Source organism: Microtus oregoni, unplaced genomic scaffold (genome assembly GCF_018167655.1).
Source record: "Microtus oregoni isolate MIOR12 unplaced genomic scaffold, Mior012 000018F_ref0000195, whole genome shotgun sequence".
In the NCBI taxonomy this organism is placed as follows: domain Eukaryota; kingdom Metazoa; phylum Chordata; class Mammalia; order Rodentia; family Cricetidae; genus Microtus; species Microtus oregoni.
The window spans coordinates 15,753,814-15,770,678 of record NW_024543077.1 but is presented as its reverse complement, the minus strand read 5'-3'; the positions used below and the strand labels follow the sequence as shown (position 1 = coordinate 15,770,678).

At 39.5% G+C, this 16,865-nt stretch overlaps 1 protein-coding gene across 8 annotated transcripts in view; it reads left to right on the top strand.

Moving 5' to 3' along the window:
• Window positions 1-16,865, top strand: part of LOC121458907 (cyclin-dependent kinase 14) — a 530,655-nt gene that overhangs the window by 176,893 nt on the left and 336,897 nt on the right. For all 8 annotated transcript variants that reach the window (XR_005975885.1, XM_041668286.1, XM_041668287.1 and 5 more), the window contains one exon: window positions 517-596. Coding sequence is in view for 7 of the 8 variants with exons in the window: in XM_041668286.1 (XP_041524220.1) it covers window positions 517-596 (80 nt within the window). In the remaining variant the exon portion in view is untranslated. The remainder of the gene's footprint in view (window positions 1-516; window positions 597-16,865) is intronic.

The following is a 16,865-nucleotide window of genomic DNA, read 5'->3' as shown; positions in this document are numbered from 1 at the left end:
TATAGTTTTCAGAAGCTCTTATTTTAAAAATAGGAAAGATGTTATGGAAGATGAGAGCATCAGAGAGAGAGAGAGAGTGTGTGTGTGTTAAAGAGGGGCGGCAGAGGGTGGTGTGTGTGTGAAGGGAATGTGTGTGTCAAGTTTCTGTCTTTGGGATTAAAGGATCCTATCTAAGTGAAGATGCAGTTTGAGAAACAAAGGAAAATATTCGTTTCACTGCTTTGCTTTATTTACACTGAGAATCATTGTCAAGTGGTTTTGTTGAACTCTAGTTTCACTGGGAAGGGAAAGACTAAATCATAGAAATGTCAGGTTCAACCTTGGCAGTATTGCAAGTGTGTTTACCATGTGAATAATTACAATATTCTAGGACTCCCAGCCTTGCTGAAATCAGTTTGTCACTGACATTCTCAATGCAGAATTGCATGGAATAGAACTTTTAGGATGCTAAATTAGAGCCACGATAGACGTATAGTTCTGTAGAGTCACTTTGATTTGATCTTTGGTTTCCTTCAGGGTAAACGGGAAGCTGGTGGCTCTAAAGGTGATCAGACTGCAGGAGGAAGAGGGGACGCCGTTCACGGCCATCAGGGAAGGTAGGCACTCTGTCCTCTCTCTGATTCTCTGTTTATGTGGTTTTCATGGCACGGTGAGTATGGTACTCTCTCCAGACATGCTGAGATTTAGTTACGCTGCTGAGTGTCTTATTTGATTGTGGAAACTGTAATTAAAAACATTCACTACCTTCTGCAGTCATACCAAGTCATATTAAACAAGACAAGACCATCTTTTTATATTCAGATTTGTGGGGGGAAAATTCATGGTGGGCTCTCTAGGCAACTGGAGAATATTTTTATGTCTGATTCTGTTTGCAGCACTGCTAAAATACTAAATAACTCACTACTAAATATTAAATACTAAAATGCTAAAATGTCAGAGTGGCATTATTATAGATTCATGATTTTTAAAGGAAATTCTTAAAAATGAAGGATTATCCTTACCTTGTTGCTCATTTGCCTTTCTTCTTTCTTGGGTCCCTTGTTTTCTTTCTTTCCTCCTTTCTTTTGCTGTTGTTTTAATTCTTCTCTTATATATTACATTTCAATCTTGGTTCCCCTCCCTCCACTCCTCCACTCTTCCCCTCATTCCCTCTCCCCTGGACGCAATCCACTCCCTGTTTTCCTTTAGAAAAGAGGAGGCCTTCCAGAGATATCAGCTGAACACTGAATAAATAACAAGTGACATTAAGACTAGGCACATATCAAGGCTGGACAAGGAGGAAAAGGCCACAGAGCAGGTGAAAGAGTCAGAGACATCCCCATTCCCACTGCTAGGAGACCCACAAAAACACCAAGCCATACAACCATAACATATATGCAGAGGACCTATCGTAGACCCTCACAGTCTCTCTGATTGTTACTGTAGTCTCTATGAGCCTTTGTGTGAGTCCTGATTAGTTGGTACTGTTCTCCGTGGTGTCCTTGACTTCTCTGGCTCCTGCAGTCTTTCCTCTCCCTCTTCTGTGGGATTCCCTAAGCTCTGCCTCATGTTTGACTATGGGTCTTTGCATCTGCTCCCAACAGATGCTGGATGATGCCCCTCTGATGACAAATGGGCTAGGCAGCAATCTATGAATATAGCAGAATATGACAAGTAATCATTTCATTGACTTGTGTGTGTGAGAGAGAGACAGAGACAGAAAGAGGCACACACACAGAGAGGAGGGGGAGAAAGAGAGAGTCGTGTTTGGTTCTATTGTAGGTCTCTGGACTGTCCAGTTTCTGATTCCTGTCCATGCAGGCAGTGTCAGGCTTGGTCTCCCTTTTGTGGTGTGGGCCTCAATCTACACCACCATCGTTCTTATCCTTTAGTTTGCATTGCTTGTCTCATTCCTTTAGTATTATGTATGTTGCAATATTTTTCCCATTGCTATTTTTAAAAAGTTCTCTCATAATGCAGCAGATTCTATGTATAAGGCTTTAGTTTTATTAAATAAGGTTGAACTGTCTTTTGTCTTTTTCATTTATGCATAAGAGGGTTTCTGCTATTGATGAGAGTCATCTTACTCATGTGAATTTTCAGTTCTGTCATAAATATTAGGGTTAGTAGCTTCACTTCTACATATTTTAAAAATGCAAATTCTCTTTACCTAAGTCCTTAGTTCATTCTCCCATCAGAGGGACCAAAGCTACATCTTCTGCTGATCCAAATGATGTATCAGTGTTTTGCCACCTAGTTTTTGACAAATTAAGTACACTCTGTCATTACCTGGTTTGTCATTTGATGATGATAATGTTGATTTGCTTCTTCCTTCTTTTCCTCTTTCTAGTCTTCCTCTTTGCCCCAATATAGTTTTTATTGCTGTGATACAACATCATGACCAAAGATAAATTTGGGGAGGAAAGGACGTTTTATTACACTTCCATATTGCAGTTCAGCATTCAAGGAGGTTAGGCAAGAAACTCAAAGAGGGCAGAAATGTGGAGGCAGGAGCTGATGCTGCTTATTCGTCCTTATGGCCGGCTTATTTGATATCTTTTACACCCCACGACCATCTGCCCAGGGGTGATACCACCTCCAATGTTCTGGGCCCTTCCACTCCAGTCTTCAATGTACCACAGGCTAGGCTAGAGTCCAGTCCAGTAGGGCATTTTCTCAGTTGAGGCTCCCTCTCCCAAAATGACTCTGGCCTGTGCCAGGTTTTCAGAAAACTAGCCGGTATGCGCTTGTTGTATTTTCTCATCTCATTCTTCCTTTCACTTCCTTGCAGTTTGGCTTGCTTGGTTACCGGTTAGCTGAGACATCTTAGAAAATGTATCCATTGTCTCTGTATTATATACCAAGCCTTCCGTCTTCTGGTTCTTCTCCCTAACCTTTTAGTAGATTGCACACGGTTGAAACAATCTTTCCTGCAACGGCAGACTCCAGGCAGGGTCAGTTTTTCTCTTTGCTTTGTCTTGCCTTTTCTGTTTGCAGAACCTAAGAAGAGAGAAAAAAAAAAAAAGCCTGCTTTTCTCTAGTAAGCACCCATTCCTGGATAATTTCATTCATTCCCTAAATTTAAATAGCAGGCATAAGCTGTTGACTTCCACACATGTGTTTATTTAGTTAAGACCTTGTCTTTGTGTCCACTTCATAGATCTGTCTGCCTACTTGGAATTTTCCCTTGAATTCAACAACCTCTAAAAAGAATAAGATATCACCACCAAGTACGACTGTTATAACAAATAACCTAAAACCTTATATCCAAACATAATTCTGGTCCATCACGTCCCATGCAGTATTCTCTATACATGAGTAAAGGTCATGTCCAGCGAATTAACCAAATGTGGTTCTGTTGGGTCCATCTCTAAAGGTAGCTCACATCTGTCCACAGCTGAGTCTCCTCGCTGTATCGCAGGATTCCTTGGATTGTTGCAGGAACTTTTGCATTACACTCTCCCCTTCTTTGTCATCCTATTGTTTCTTCTTTACTTTGAAACTACTATAATCTAATTATGTAAGCCATGTTTAATTAATCCCTTTATAAACCTGTATTGTCTTAGGGCCCTCACATACACTCTTCCTCTATCTAGAATACTCTTCATTGACCAGTTTAGGTACCAACTACAAACTCGTATGTTCTCTTCTCAAGAGAAATTTTCTATAACCATCCTGTCTACCAGTTGCAGCTAGCTATTACCTTACCCACCTTTATGCAGCTCACCATGCCGATAATCCTGTTCGTTCCCATTACCGTTCTTACTGGAATGTGAACTGTGGGAGATAGAATTTTAATGAGGTTAGTGACCTTGTTTGACACCCGCCCTGCAACAGCTATTGAGTGGCTTACAGAGCATCATTAAGTTAGAGTCAGTAAATAAGATGGAATATTCGATACAGATGGTACTCCTGTGGAATCTGTCATCCAGGTGGCAGGCAGAAGATTGAAATAATACATCAAAGAATAACACGCCATGCCACATAAATGCCAAATCATTTCTGAAGTATCGTGAATTCCCAGAAAGGTTCTCCACTAGTGAAGTGTGCTAAGATGTCGGCTGGACCTAGAGGCAGAAATCCGATGATAAACTGTGGAGTCTGGATGGAGAAGATGCTGTCTGGACTGGCACAGAGACTGAGCAGGGGTAGAGACTCAGTGACTTTTCTTAGTGCCGGGAGTGGGGATGGTTTCCATGAGGTGGTCTCAGTGGCTGGTCACGTGGCAGTAGGGGGTCTTGTGCCATTGGAAGTGGTCTCAGTGGCTGGTCACATGAAGGTAGGGGGTCTTGTGCCATTGGAGGATTTAGTTTGTACATGTTGAGTTCTAATGGTGTGGGCATGAAGCTCCCAGCAGTTGAATATAAACAACACATTTAGTAAGACCCTTACAATCATTAAGACCCTTACAATCATAAAATCTTTAGTTTTATTTAATTAAATTTAAAGCAGAGATTTATTTGAGTCGATATTCTGGAAGATAGAAAGTGTAAAAAGCATGGCCGTGGCACCTGCGGTGCAGAAGGGCAGCAGTCGAGGGCAGAGGAAGAACAAGAGCAGAAGTAAAAGTAAGTTCAATGTTTTTGAGGTCAAGAACTTTCAGTAGTTCAATGTTTTTGAGGCCAAGAATTTTTGGTGCAAATGAGAGATTGACTGTTAGTCGGGGTAATCTATAGAGAGTGGCTTTTGGAGTCTGGAATTCTGGGTGTTGACTGTTTCTTTGTCTTTCATCACAGAACTGTCAGGCTTAGATGGTGCATTACATAGGAGTAGATATCGCCTTATAGTTTTGGAGGCTGGAAGGCCAAAGCCACGATACCATGACACCCTTTCTGCAAGCTGAGAGAGATGATCTGTCCTAAGATTTTTCCCTGGCTCCTAGACAGGCGTCTTGTCCCTGTGTCTCTAGGTTTTAAGTCTGTGCCTGTCTGCATACACATGTCTTCTTTCTCTAAGGACACACTGGTCATACTGAATTAGAGGTTACCCTGACGATCTTATTTTACTGTAGTTACCTCCCTGCAGACTCACAGCCAGCTACATACTGGAGTTATGACTTCAGCATGCAGTTTTGTTGTTGTTGTTGTTGGGGAAGGGCACATTTCAGCCCATAATACCACTTAATAGTTTGGGACCCTAGAAACCTTATTTGCAGAAGGTAGGTGTTGGCTTATGTCTTTGGTTATGGATTTTCTATATTGACATGATTCTTCTGATTTCCTGAGGATTCTTGAAGTTCAGATTTTTCAATGTTCGTATAATGGAAAATGGTGAAAGAGTTGTTGAGGCATGGGATGGTCCATCACAAAATGACATCGTGTTTCCTTTAAATACAGTATTCTGAAGTCTCTACAAGAAAGTCTGACTTCTAAATGATTTATTTACATTTTATGTGTATAATGTTTGCTTTCATATACGTGTATGTATGATGTGAGTGCTTAGTGACTGTAGAGGCCCCAAGGGAGTGTGAGGTCCCTCCCTAGAGCTCCTGACTGGGAGCCACCTGTGAGTGCTCAGAACTAAACTTGGCCACTCTGTAAGAGCAACGAGTATTCGAAAGCTCCGAGCAGCCTCTTTCTCCCGTCTGTTGTTAGCAGAAGTGAAATGACTTTGTGATAATAATAAGATTGAAACAGTGGGTCAGTTTTAGATGTGTGTTCCTCTCTTCACCTTTCTTCCTGCCTCTCACAGTCTATTATGTATAGAAACAACAGCTGCTGTTACTGCTGGGCTTGTCAATCCCAGCAATCGATGTGAAGGCTAGGCGTAACTTATGTGCATCAAGCGGGAGAACATGAAACATTGGGAGGGCGGGACACTGGGCCAATGAGAGGGAGAGCTGGAATTTGAGTTCGCCTCTATTCTGCTATTCTGGCCAATTCTTCGTTCACGAAATGTCAACAGCGTGAAGACTGGGAGTTGGGACACACCGTGCTTGGGAATCTTTTTTTTTTTTTTTTTTTCGAGACAGGGTTTCTCTGTGGCTTTGGAGCCTGTCCTGGAACTAGCTCTGTAGACCAGACTGGTCTCGAACTCACAGAGATCCGCCTGCCTCTGCCTCCCGAGTGCTGGGATTAAAGGCGTGCGCCACCATCGCCCGGCTTTAGGAAGGGAATCTTAAGTGCCTGCTTTTCATTTAGTGGATTACCTTGGAATTTAGGGTTTATCATAATTTTCACCCAGAGTGGAAATGCTAAGCAGCTCTAATCTTGCTTAGACTTGTGTGTCAGGATAGACTGAACTATATCTTGTTGAGCTCGAGAACATATAGTGGCTTAACTTAGGTTTAGATAACTTTGAAACTTATAATGTTTTTGGTGGCAGCTTAACATAACTGTGGCAAGGGTCAGCGTTCCTGTTTTAGTTTAGAATCCTTGGATGCTATCTCCTCAGCTTGTGGCACTTCTGATAGAGGGTCTGAGCACAAGGAAAGGTTTGGAAGGGAGCGGATAAAATATCTTAGGCTACGCTACCTTCAGTACCTTCATCACATAGATGTTCTTATTCTGTGGTTTCACTTCATAGATCTAATAGCATAAACATTTCCTATAAAGTTTCCTACAGTTAAGGCAAGGGGAAAGTTGTCATTTCTATAGATTTTTGAATGTATGGTACTTTGCAAAGGTAAGCATCCACAGAAATCTAAATACTCTGTAAACAAAGCAAGCCTAGGTGAAAATAGTAGCTACGTGTGGCAAGTATTCTGTCATGCACCTGTCATCCTAGCACTTGAGAGGTGGAGTCAGGGAAGTCGGTATTGCTAACATGGGTGCCAGCCTCCAGTCCGCACTAGGGTATGCAAAAAAAAAAAAATCCAAAAATGTGGTGAGGGCCTAGGAAATATTCTTATCTATATGAGGAAACACACGCTTTCTGATGGTAACTTTCTCTTTTACAGTAATCCTCTCTGAGAATCTGTCTCCACATAGCTGCATTCTTTTTATTTAGAAAAACAATCTTTTTTTCACTTTACATACCAATCCCAGTTACCACTCCCTCCCCTCCTCCTGTTCCCTTCACCTACCCCTCTAACCCTCCCCTCATCCACTCCTCAGAGAGGGTAAGATCCAAGGCCCTCCCTACTATATCTAGGCTGAGCAAGGTATCCATCAGAAGAGAATAGGTTCCAAAAAACCCAGTACATGCAGTAGGGATAAATCCTGGTGCCACTGCCAGTGGCCTGCAGTCTGCCCCAGCCATGCAACTGTCACCTACATTCAGAGGGACTGGTTTAGACCTGTGCTGTTTCCTCCCCTGTCCAGCTGGAGTTGGTGAGCTCCCATTAGTTCAGGTAGACTGTTTCAGTGGGTGAACCCTTCATGTTCATAGCAGCATTGTGTAATAGCCAGAACCTGGAAACAACCCAGATGCCCCTCTACCAAAGAATGGATAAAGAAAATACGGCAATTTACACATTAGAGTACTACTCAGCGGTAAAAAACAATGACATCTTAAAATTTGCAAATGGATGGAACTAGAAAAAACCATCCTGAGTGAGGTAACCCAGACCCAGAAGGATGAACATGGTATGTACTCACTTATAAGTGGATACTAGCTGTAAAGCAAAGGATATTAAACAGATAGTTCATGGTCCTAGAGAAACTAAGTAACAAGGTGAACCCTAAGAAAAACATACATAGATCCACCTGGAAAGAGGAAACTTGGGAACATGCTGGTGGGGGTAGAAGGGAGGGTGGAAGAGGAAGGCGCCGGGTTGTCACCTGCTGTATACCCACCCATGGCAGCTCTCAGCAAATTGGGAGTTCAAAGCCCTGTGTGAACTCAAGAGCAGTCTACTCTTACTTTTTCTTTCTGTATTTTATTATTTATTATGAAAACCGTTTATATTTTTAATATCCATTTATGACAGCAGGAAGGAGGAGGTGGGTAGAAGGTGAGAACAAATTAAGGGGAAATGCAAGCACCTTTCATAAGACATTTAGAAGTTGTTAGCCTGCTTATAAAGTGAGCAGCTAACTTTTGTCGTTAACCTTCAGTCCTCTCATTAAATGATTCCCAGTACTGCAGTAAATTAGGCACGTATGATAGGAATTGTAATTTTTTAAATGTGATAACATCATGGAACAGAAAATGAAGCTGGCATTAACCGAGCCAGTGAGAACTGTGGTGTTTGATTTGGTTTTCCCCACTCCATCTTTGATGTAGAACATCTTTAAAAATATTTGTTGCTCGTTGTTATCTGCTTCATTATTTCACGTATAGAGAGAGACCTGATATAATTTGCGTGTGGATAACGAACATTAGTTTTGAGATCTCATTGGGTTATAATTCAATTAGAAATTAACTAAGCTAAATTTCATTTTTGTGCTGTTACTTTACTATAGCTTCAGTTACAGAGTTCCACAAACCTAATAGTTTTTTATACATATACTGCTAAGCTAGGAGCCTAAAATCAAAACATTGATAAGCCAGGCTTTCTGTGAAAACTGCACTTGAGAAACATTTGCTTTTTGCTAGCCTTGGCTGGCTCCTGGCAATGTTTGGGGTCTTTGACGTGTGTATATGGTACTCAGCCCTCTGTCTCTATGGTTACACGGCCTCCTGCTCTGCATCTCACTCTCTTCTTAGGAAGGTGCCCGTCATTGTACTCTGGGCCTCCCTTAGCTGAGTGTGGGTTTATTTTAGTGAATTCCATTTATGTGGTGTATTTGCAGGTAAAGTCACACTATGAGGTCCCATGGAGAAAGGAATGTGGGGAAATGTGGTTCAACCCACTCCGATCTTGATTCTTGTTATTTTCATGGAGACATTTGAAAGGACTGCATTTTTTGATCCAAAAGTTTATCAGAGGGACATGATATGTAGTGATGATAATATTTGCTGGTCATTTTCTCTTAATAAAATGTGTGTGTATGTTAGACAAATGAATTCATTAGCATTCTCTAAGGTGATTTGGCTATTTGTTATTTTTTAAAGAAAAATTCAAATTTTTTTTTTTCTCCGTGACTAAATGACTTGAGGTATGTGGCTTGTAAGGTGAGTTGTGTCATGTCAGTGAGCATGATTAAGACTTTGGTTGTTAGTTTGAGTTTGGCAGCAGGGAGAACTGATCCCAATACTAGTATATATACATAAAATGATAAAGGTCTATTTTTTTTAAAGATTTATTTTTTTATTATGTATACAACATTCTACCTCCACGTATGCCCGCAAGCCAGAGGACGGCGCCAGATCTCATTACAGTTGGTTGTGAGCCACCATGTGGTTGCTGGGAATTGAACTCAAGACCTCTGGAAGAGCAGCCTGTGCTCTTAACCACTGAGCCATCTCTCCAGCCCGATAAAGGTCTATTTTGACAGTTCCTCAAATTGATAGTTGTGATTTCAGACATTAATTCCTATGATAAAATATTTTAAATCTTAACTTTTAAGTCCATCCCACAAGAATCTGTTTTATCTAGGTAGAAAGTCTAATAAACATACACCTTCTCCATTTGTATAGGACTGGGCTGGTATGTGGTCATCCTTGGTTATAACCCAGGTCATTTTGTCAAATGCCCGGATGGCAGAGCACATCTCCCATCATTCCCTAGCGGATAGAACTCGCCTCTTACTGCTGCCCAGGGTTTTCCAATCCATCGCTCTTCTCTGACACAAATGGTCTCGTAAGTGTGTTTCCAGAACTCCATTGAGAGAGGGCAAGATGAGGTCCGAAGACATGGTCTCCCTCTGTGCAGAACGAGAAGGCAGTGCTGGAGAGGCTGGGGAGGATGCTGTGGGTTCGTAGCTGTGGTTTGTCAACACTGGTCACCATGTGTAGTGATTTCAGAATTAATAATGGACCATAAAGTAAAGTTTTAGCTATGTCTTACTCAATATTAGTACAGCATTTAATCATATGCAGTAGGTAACAATAAATTGTCTCTCACCTGTCTTAATAAGTTTAGAATTTATCATTTCCATGCTCAGTTTAGGCATTTCTGTAATTAGCTGTTATATCAACAGATTTATTTTAAAGTTGCAATCTGTGCCATGATTGTTTGAAGTTTAATAATCCTATAAGAACTAATTTGGGAGCTAAAGCACACCATAGAGATTACCAGCAAGAGGCATATTCATCTGGTATTTTAGTATGAATTCTCAAACCTAACTGTATAAATTCAAATTTGCTTGGATTCCTGCCTGAGTATTGCGCAGGCCTTAAATTTTACATACCTCAGTTTCCTCTTCTATTAAAGAAGATGGAAATAGTACCAGTTTTAGAGATCTTGGAAGAAGTAACCATTAAATTCATGTTGCTATCAACTAAAAAGAATCATAGCATGAACATTTTTTGGGAATGAAAATGCACTACTAGGAAATAAAAATTCAAGAGAAGATTTGCATGGTAACTTTAAGAAAACCAAGAGAAGGACCAAGAAGAGCTACTTTCTCTGATGTCTCTGAGGGTAAAAGATAGAAGGATGAGTTTTCTCCTGGATTAGCTGTTTTGGTCTCTTTCAGATTGGAAATATCCCTCAGCTGTCCTGAGATCTTAACTATCAACTTCCATTTCAGAATCAGTTGTCTTGCTTGACGCCTTTGGGTGTTTGGATAAGGACTGTTGTGTGGTGAGTTACCCAGACACATGATGGGGATGAAGTGTCTCCCCCATTCCTTTTCCTTGCTGCTCATCAGATCCCAACACTGGACAGTTCTTTTGTAGGAGGCTTTGGTTTTCACATGGATACTGACTCTCTTGACTGAAGGACTTACGTTTGCTGCTCACCGTACGAGACGGAGAAAGAGACAAGTTACAGGGCATTCTCCCCCGTGAACAAGTAGAATTTCATTTTATTCATCTCAAAGTTTTTGGTTTAGATTTGGTTGTAGCTGATGTAAGAGAGAGTGGAAGGTAATGAAATATTTAGGGGGAAAGAAAGCCAAGTGCATTTTAGAACATGGATGTGTGGTTCTGAAGAGAAAAAACATGTAGGGTGAAGTTTGTGTTTTGACAAGGAGCTCAGAGGGCATGAAGACCTTCAGGATGACATCCAAACTGCTTCTTGGGATATGGACTGGATAATAGAGCCTATGCTAAGAAAGAACCTATAAAGAAGGATGGAGATTAGGAAAAATTTAGGGAGTTCAGTCTTGCAAGTGTTAAATTTGAAACCTGGCATCCATATGCTGTTTGTATACATAGTGCCGATGCTGAAATGACAGATCAATTACACACCGACTGAAGACCTTATAAGTCAGGTGCAGAGTCTATGTTACTGTTGTGAGGAAGGTTGACATTATCATCTTCATTTTATCAATCAAAGAACTGCAGTCTCCAGATAGTTTTGTTAAAAGCCACCAACAACAGTCTGGTGAACTGTCTGTCACATAGTATCTTCTCAATATAACAACCAAATGCCTGAATGCATTCCGATTCTCTCTGCATTGCTGTTGAGGCAGAAACCCATAGGGTTAGAATTGTACAGACTATTGTAAGTCAGCTAAGAAAAAGAGCAAGATGAGACTTGAAAAACCATTGCATCAGACAGTAAATGCTCGACCTGGTGGAGGTTGTGCCCCTCAGCAAATACTGCACTCATTGTACCTTCAATTTCTTCATTTCTGAAATGAACTTTCTTCTAAATTGCATTATCTTTGAAGAAACACTTTTGTAACAGCCTCCACTTAAAATTCTGTTTACTAGGAAACTATGTCATAAAGGACTAACACTTACACTAAGCCCCAACTTTCTTATCTGCACCTTAGAGATAGTTCTGATCTGTATATTAGCACAGGATTGTTGTGAGAGTTACATGAGTTTAGCATCTTTAATAGCATGGCAAGGTAAAAACTGAAGATGTCTTCAGGGAATTTTCAGCAATTAGAAGTGCATTCAGGTGGGGTTGCTTCCTAATCTTTTTTAAATTGTCTTAAATACAAATGCATCATATCGTAACGTATATTACCAGTTGCCAAACAAGATGAAATATAATACTTTTTCTAATTTAACCAACCAATAAAGCAGCTGCTTAATTGAAAGATAAGATTTTAATCCTCAAATTTAACAAAATAAAAGAAACCCACTATTTTCATAGGTTTTAAAGTCACATGATCCAACAGCTTTCAATTTTTTGTTGATATTAGCTGCCAGACAGCCATCACATTTCTCAGACTTACAAAGAATAACAATTGGATCCATTTACATAAACTTACTTAGAATCGCAGTCTAGACTCATGGATTTTTTTTCCCTTCCATTTACAAAATTTTTCCTGTCAATTGTAAAAGGCTCTACAGCAATTCATGTTAATGTTTGCAGTGACAGACATAAAGGAATATTACTAATGGTTTAAAGGAGCTATTTTAGCACAATAAACTCATGTCTCATTATAGCATGTGTATGTGTAAAGAACACTGGTGATACAATTATGGGTTTTTCCAGCTGGTAAAAGATTGAGGCCAGTACTATCATTTGAAAGAAAAATTTCTGAATACTTAAATTTGACTCCAAATTCCCATGTTTATCTCCGGTTTTTACTGGCCATGCTGTTGAACGTGTTACCTCATCTCTTCCCTCAACAGTCCTGAGTTAATACCTCAGTACAAACGTCTCTATCCTGCGGAGACAGAGATGAGGCCTAGGGATAAATGAATTCTTCTTTGTCACACATTTGCTAGAAAACAAAGGTCTTAACTGAAGTGTTTGTTCAAAGATAATTCATTCTTCACCTAAAAGTTTCTTGGAAAATTTAAAAAATATTGCAAGCTCAGGAACCTGTATTAATAAATTTTTATACATATAAACTTATTTTATATTTATTGCTCATATGATAGTTGTGAACATAGCTATATATTGCTTTAAAATTATTAAATTATTTTAAATACTTAGTATTTCTTTATATTTGGGAAGTCATTACATTGTTATGCTACATACCATGTATACTATCTAATAATAGAGGCAGTCAAAAGGTGAACTGTGAACTAATTTCATGGCCAGTGTCATGCTTACTGTCAGAATTTGGTGTTTTATGTATCTTGAGACTCTATATTAAGTCATATTTTCTTATATGTTTAGTGAGTACTTAGTAAAGATACCAAATAATGTGACTTTTTTAGTAGTCTTTTCAAAAAACAGATACAGCATATGTATTGGAAAGAGGAGAAAGGACTGGGAAAGTCGTGGTTGTAAAATTCCTATAAAATTTCATGCTCTTTGGACTGGAGAGGGAGGGGGAAAGGAGTGGGGGGAGGGGGAGAAGAGTGGGAGGAGGGGGAGAAGGGTGGGAGGAGGGGGAGGGAAATGGGAGGCTGGGAGGAGGTGGAAACTTGTTTTTTTTTTTTTTTCTCAATAAAAAAATAAAAAAAAATAAAAAAAATTTCATGCCTGCAAACATGTCGGTAGACTACAATTAAAAGAAGCACAAAGAGACCCACTGGTAAATTTTCGAAAGTAAAATTGCTTAAAGAAAAAGACAAATGGAAATGTTGAAGGTAGGAAGAGACAAGCAAGTCATTAGAGCAGAGAAAACTGTGCTCAAGAGCTGACCTTTCCTCTAAACTGCCAGGTATATTCTAAAAAAACAAAAGAAAATGAAAACCTGTCAATTAAAATTCTACATCTAACAAAACTGTCCATTAGAAGAGAAGGCAAGTCTTGTTTAAATCAGGAGACCTTGAGTGAAATACTCATGGAAGTGTGTCAGGATGGGTGCACATGCCACCAGGCCCACGTTTTAGTAGAAAAAGAATATAATATTAGAAATGGTAATTTGTGAGTAAATATAAACAATTTTATAAAGATATTATTCTTTCTAATCTCAGAATCTGTAAAATATTAGACTGCTTAGTATATTGACTGACATTTCTAGATACAGATTACATTATTAGACACAGACCTAATGTCTGTGAGGGAGAGAAAAAGCTACATTTTAAAAACATTAAGCAGATGCTAGCCTGGAGTAAACTGCAATAAATCAAGCTGTGAATTATAATTCATGGAATAATCACTAAGAAAATATCCTGATTAAAAGTCAACAAAATATGATATGGTTTATTTCAAAGTATGCTGAAAAAGACCAATGCAAGAAGGCAGTTAGGAGAACCCAGGAAAATACGTGGAGCGTTCCTGCAAAAAATGCAATAGACAGAGATAAAACTCTACTACTCAACACTCTGAACTTAAGATGTCCAGAGAAGTTTTTCACTCTGGATAGAAAGAGAAGAGGCAACATTATATATTCTATGGGAGATGAGCTTTAGTTCTATCGACTCAAGAAGATAAATGTAAAAGGATATGTATCCATAGGAAATCTGGCAAGATAGAAACTAGAATGGATCCTAACAGACACCTTTGTACTTTTCCTATAGACAGAGACATTTTATGATGATGCGAGAGTCAACCTGTGAGGAAGGTTTCGCTATTAGAAACACAGAAGCCCAACATTAGAGTTCAAATATGCAGGAAGCATATTCTTGTATACTTAATAGAAAAATAGACAATTCAGCAATTAATACGATTCCACAAATATCAGTAGATCAGTTGGAAAAAGTCAACCAAGATATAGAAGACAGGAATGATATGGTAACCAATGTGGTTAATAGATAGTTCACCCAGCTCCAGTAGAGGATACATTTAACTGAAGAGCAAACTGAACGTTCTCAAAAGTACATCACAGATTAAACCTTAATACAAGTCTAAGTACGTGAAAAATGATGGAAATGTTTCAGGGTGTGGATTCTGTTTACTGAACTATTACATTGAAAACAGAACAAAGCTCCATTTGGGGGAAAGATGGGAATTAAACAAAACACATTCTGGGTAATCTATAGAACAAAAAACAATGAAACTTGTCGACACAGATACATGAGTACTTGGGAGAACAGGCTGAGCTGGAAACATGCATTTCAGAAAAGAAAAATATGATTTCAACTTTAAAATAATCTAAGATTTTAAACCCTATTGGAAAAGAGTAGCAAATTTATCTTCCAGCAAAGAGAAGGAGAATAAAGACCACAGTGGAAATCAGTGGACTGGAAGACAGAAGCAGTAGAGAAGCCAGTTAAACAGAAAGCTGTGCCTTTGCTATGAGATATTAGTAAACACTCACCCAACTAACCAGGATGAAAATGGCATAAGTTACCACACCAGTGAAAAAGTATCACTATTGATTTTGAGAAATGATGAGACTTTAACGGGGTACTATGAGCCGCTTACTGCCAACAAATCAGACAAGTGGACAAGTGATATTGTCAGAAGCTATTGCTCTGACAATTAGATGTGTTAATGAAGAATAGATTAATACTTTACAACAAATACAAATCTCAACCCAAACTTTATGTTTCAATATAAAAACTATAGGATTTCTGAGCACGGACCTGCAGGAAATCTTTCGTGACTTTTGGACTAGAGATTAGCAGAATTTGTAGAAGATAGCTCATAAATTAAAGTGTAGTCTTTGAACACAGATCTAGGAAAGCAAAGAGACAAGTTAAAAAGGAAGAAAATATTGCCAAATAATATATTTGATAAAGGATTGAGATATATATATATATATATATATATATATATATATTATATAAAAGGCCCAAATTCAATAATGAGGAAACTGATATGTTATAAATTATATTGTAGAATTGCACACACAAAGCTTGTTGAAGAGTGAGGTAGAACCCATTGGTAGCAAGTCAGGGTCTTTTGGGTGAGCGGCATCCCTAGAAGCTGGGGTGGCAGGTCTACCTTCAGGCCCAGGTGCTGTCAGCTTTTGGCGAGCAGATATACAGCATACTATTTGATTGGTGCAAGAAAGTAGCTCAATATGAGCAAAAGAATTATATATATATATATAACTTGTACAGTCAAGGAGCTTATTGTTTGTGGCCGCTTACAGGTCCAACTCTTATGGCTTGCCGGGGAGAAGCAGCCAGAGGAAGGAGTGTTGAGGGAGGAATGACTGCTCCTGCTGTTTTCTGGCCTGTGCCCTCTCAGCTCCAACTCTGCTTGAACCCTCTTGTAAGAACTCGTTAAGTACCGCCTCTTCCCTGCCATCCTCTGTCTTTCTTCCTTCTTGTTTCTCTGTGCTTTGCCTATTGCTTGTATGCTTCCATTGCAGTCCTTGACTCCATTAAGCTTTCTGGTCAGCTGTGCTCAGTTGTGACCTGTTGGTGACGACTTGGTGCTTGAGTGCCTATGGTGTGGCTGACTCCTCAGATGCCAAACATTCCCCCACTACTATCAAAATGGAGCTAACCCAGAGTCCAGTCAGTGATTTAATAGAATTTAGGCAGCAATAAATTGGGCCATGATTATTTCAGAATTAAGAGTGGCAGTAATCACTGGCATAGTCTTAGGGTACATAGGGTTTGGTCAGAAATGGGCAGAGGGAATTTGTTGCTAAGTAGCTAGCTGAAGTAGAAATATTCTCCCTGCAACACACCAGGCAAACCCCACTCGTTTGCGTGCCTAGAGGGAATTCTACCTTGTGACAGTGGGTATGTAGGTTGTGCAGAAATTATCTAATGCAGACTCTGCCTATTCTGGTGTCCACTCTGATTCCTTCAGAATGTGAATCTGAGCATTGTTCTGATCAACATCTTAGTTTTTATGATTACTTTTAATCTTGTTATTACCATTATGCTTGGGATCTACATGAAAACACTACGTTTTCAGGAAGAAGGAGATAGAACTGGGTGTTGGATGCATTCATTTCAGGGGCATTATGAGTACAGAGATCTTTGACTTGATAGATGGAACTACTGTAAGACTTGCATGCTCCAAGTTACTGAATTCATACTCTACTCAGCCTGCGGGCTCAAGACATTTACCCCTGAAGGGACTTAATCCTGAGTTGTGAGAGCTATGAAGAACACCAGGGATTGTGTATGTAATCTGGTCCTATCACTTACAAAAGATCAGCTGAGTCCTGGGGAGAAGTGTTAAAGTGAGCAAG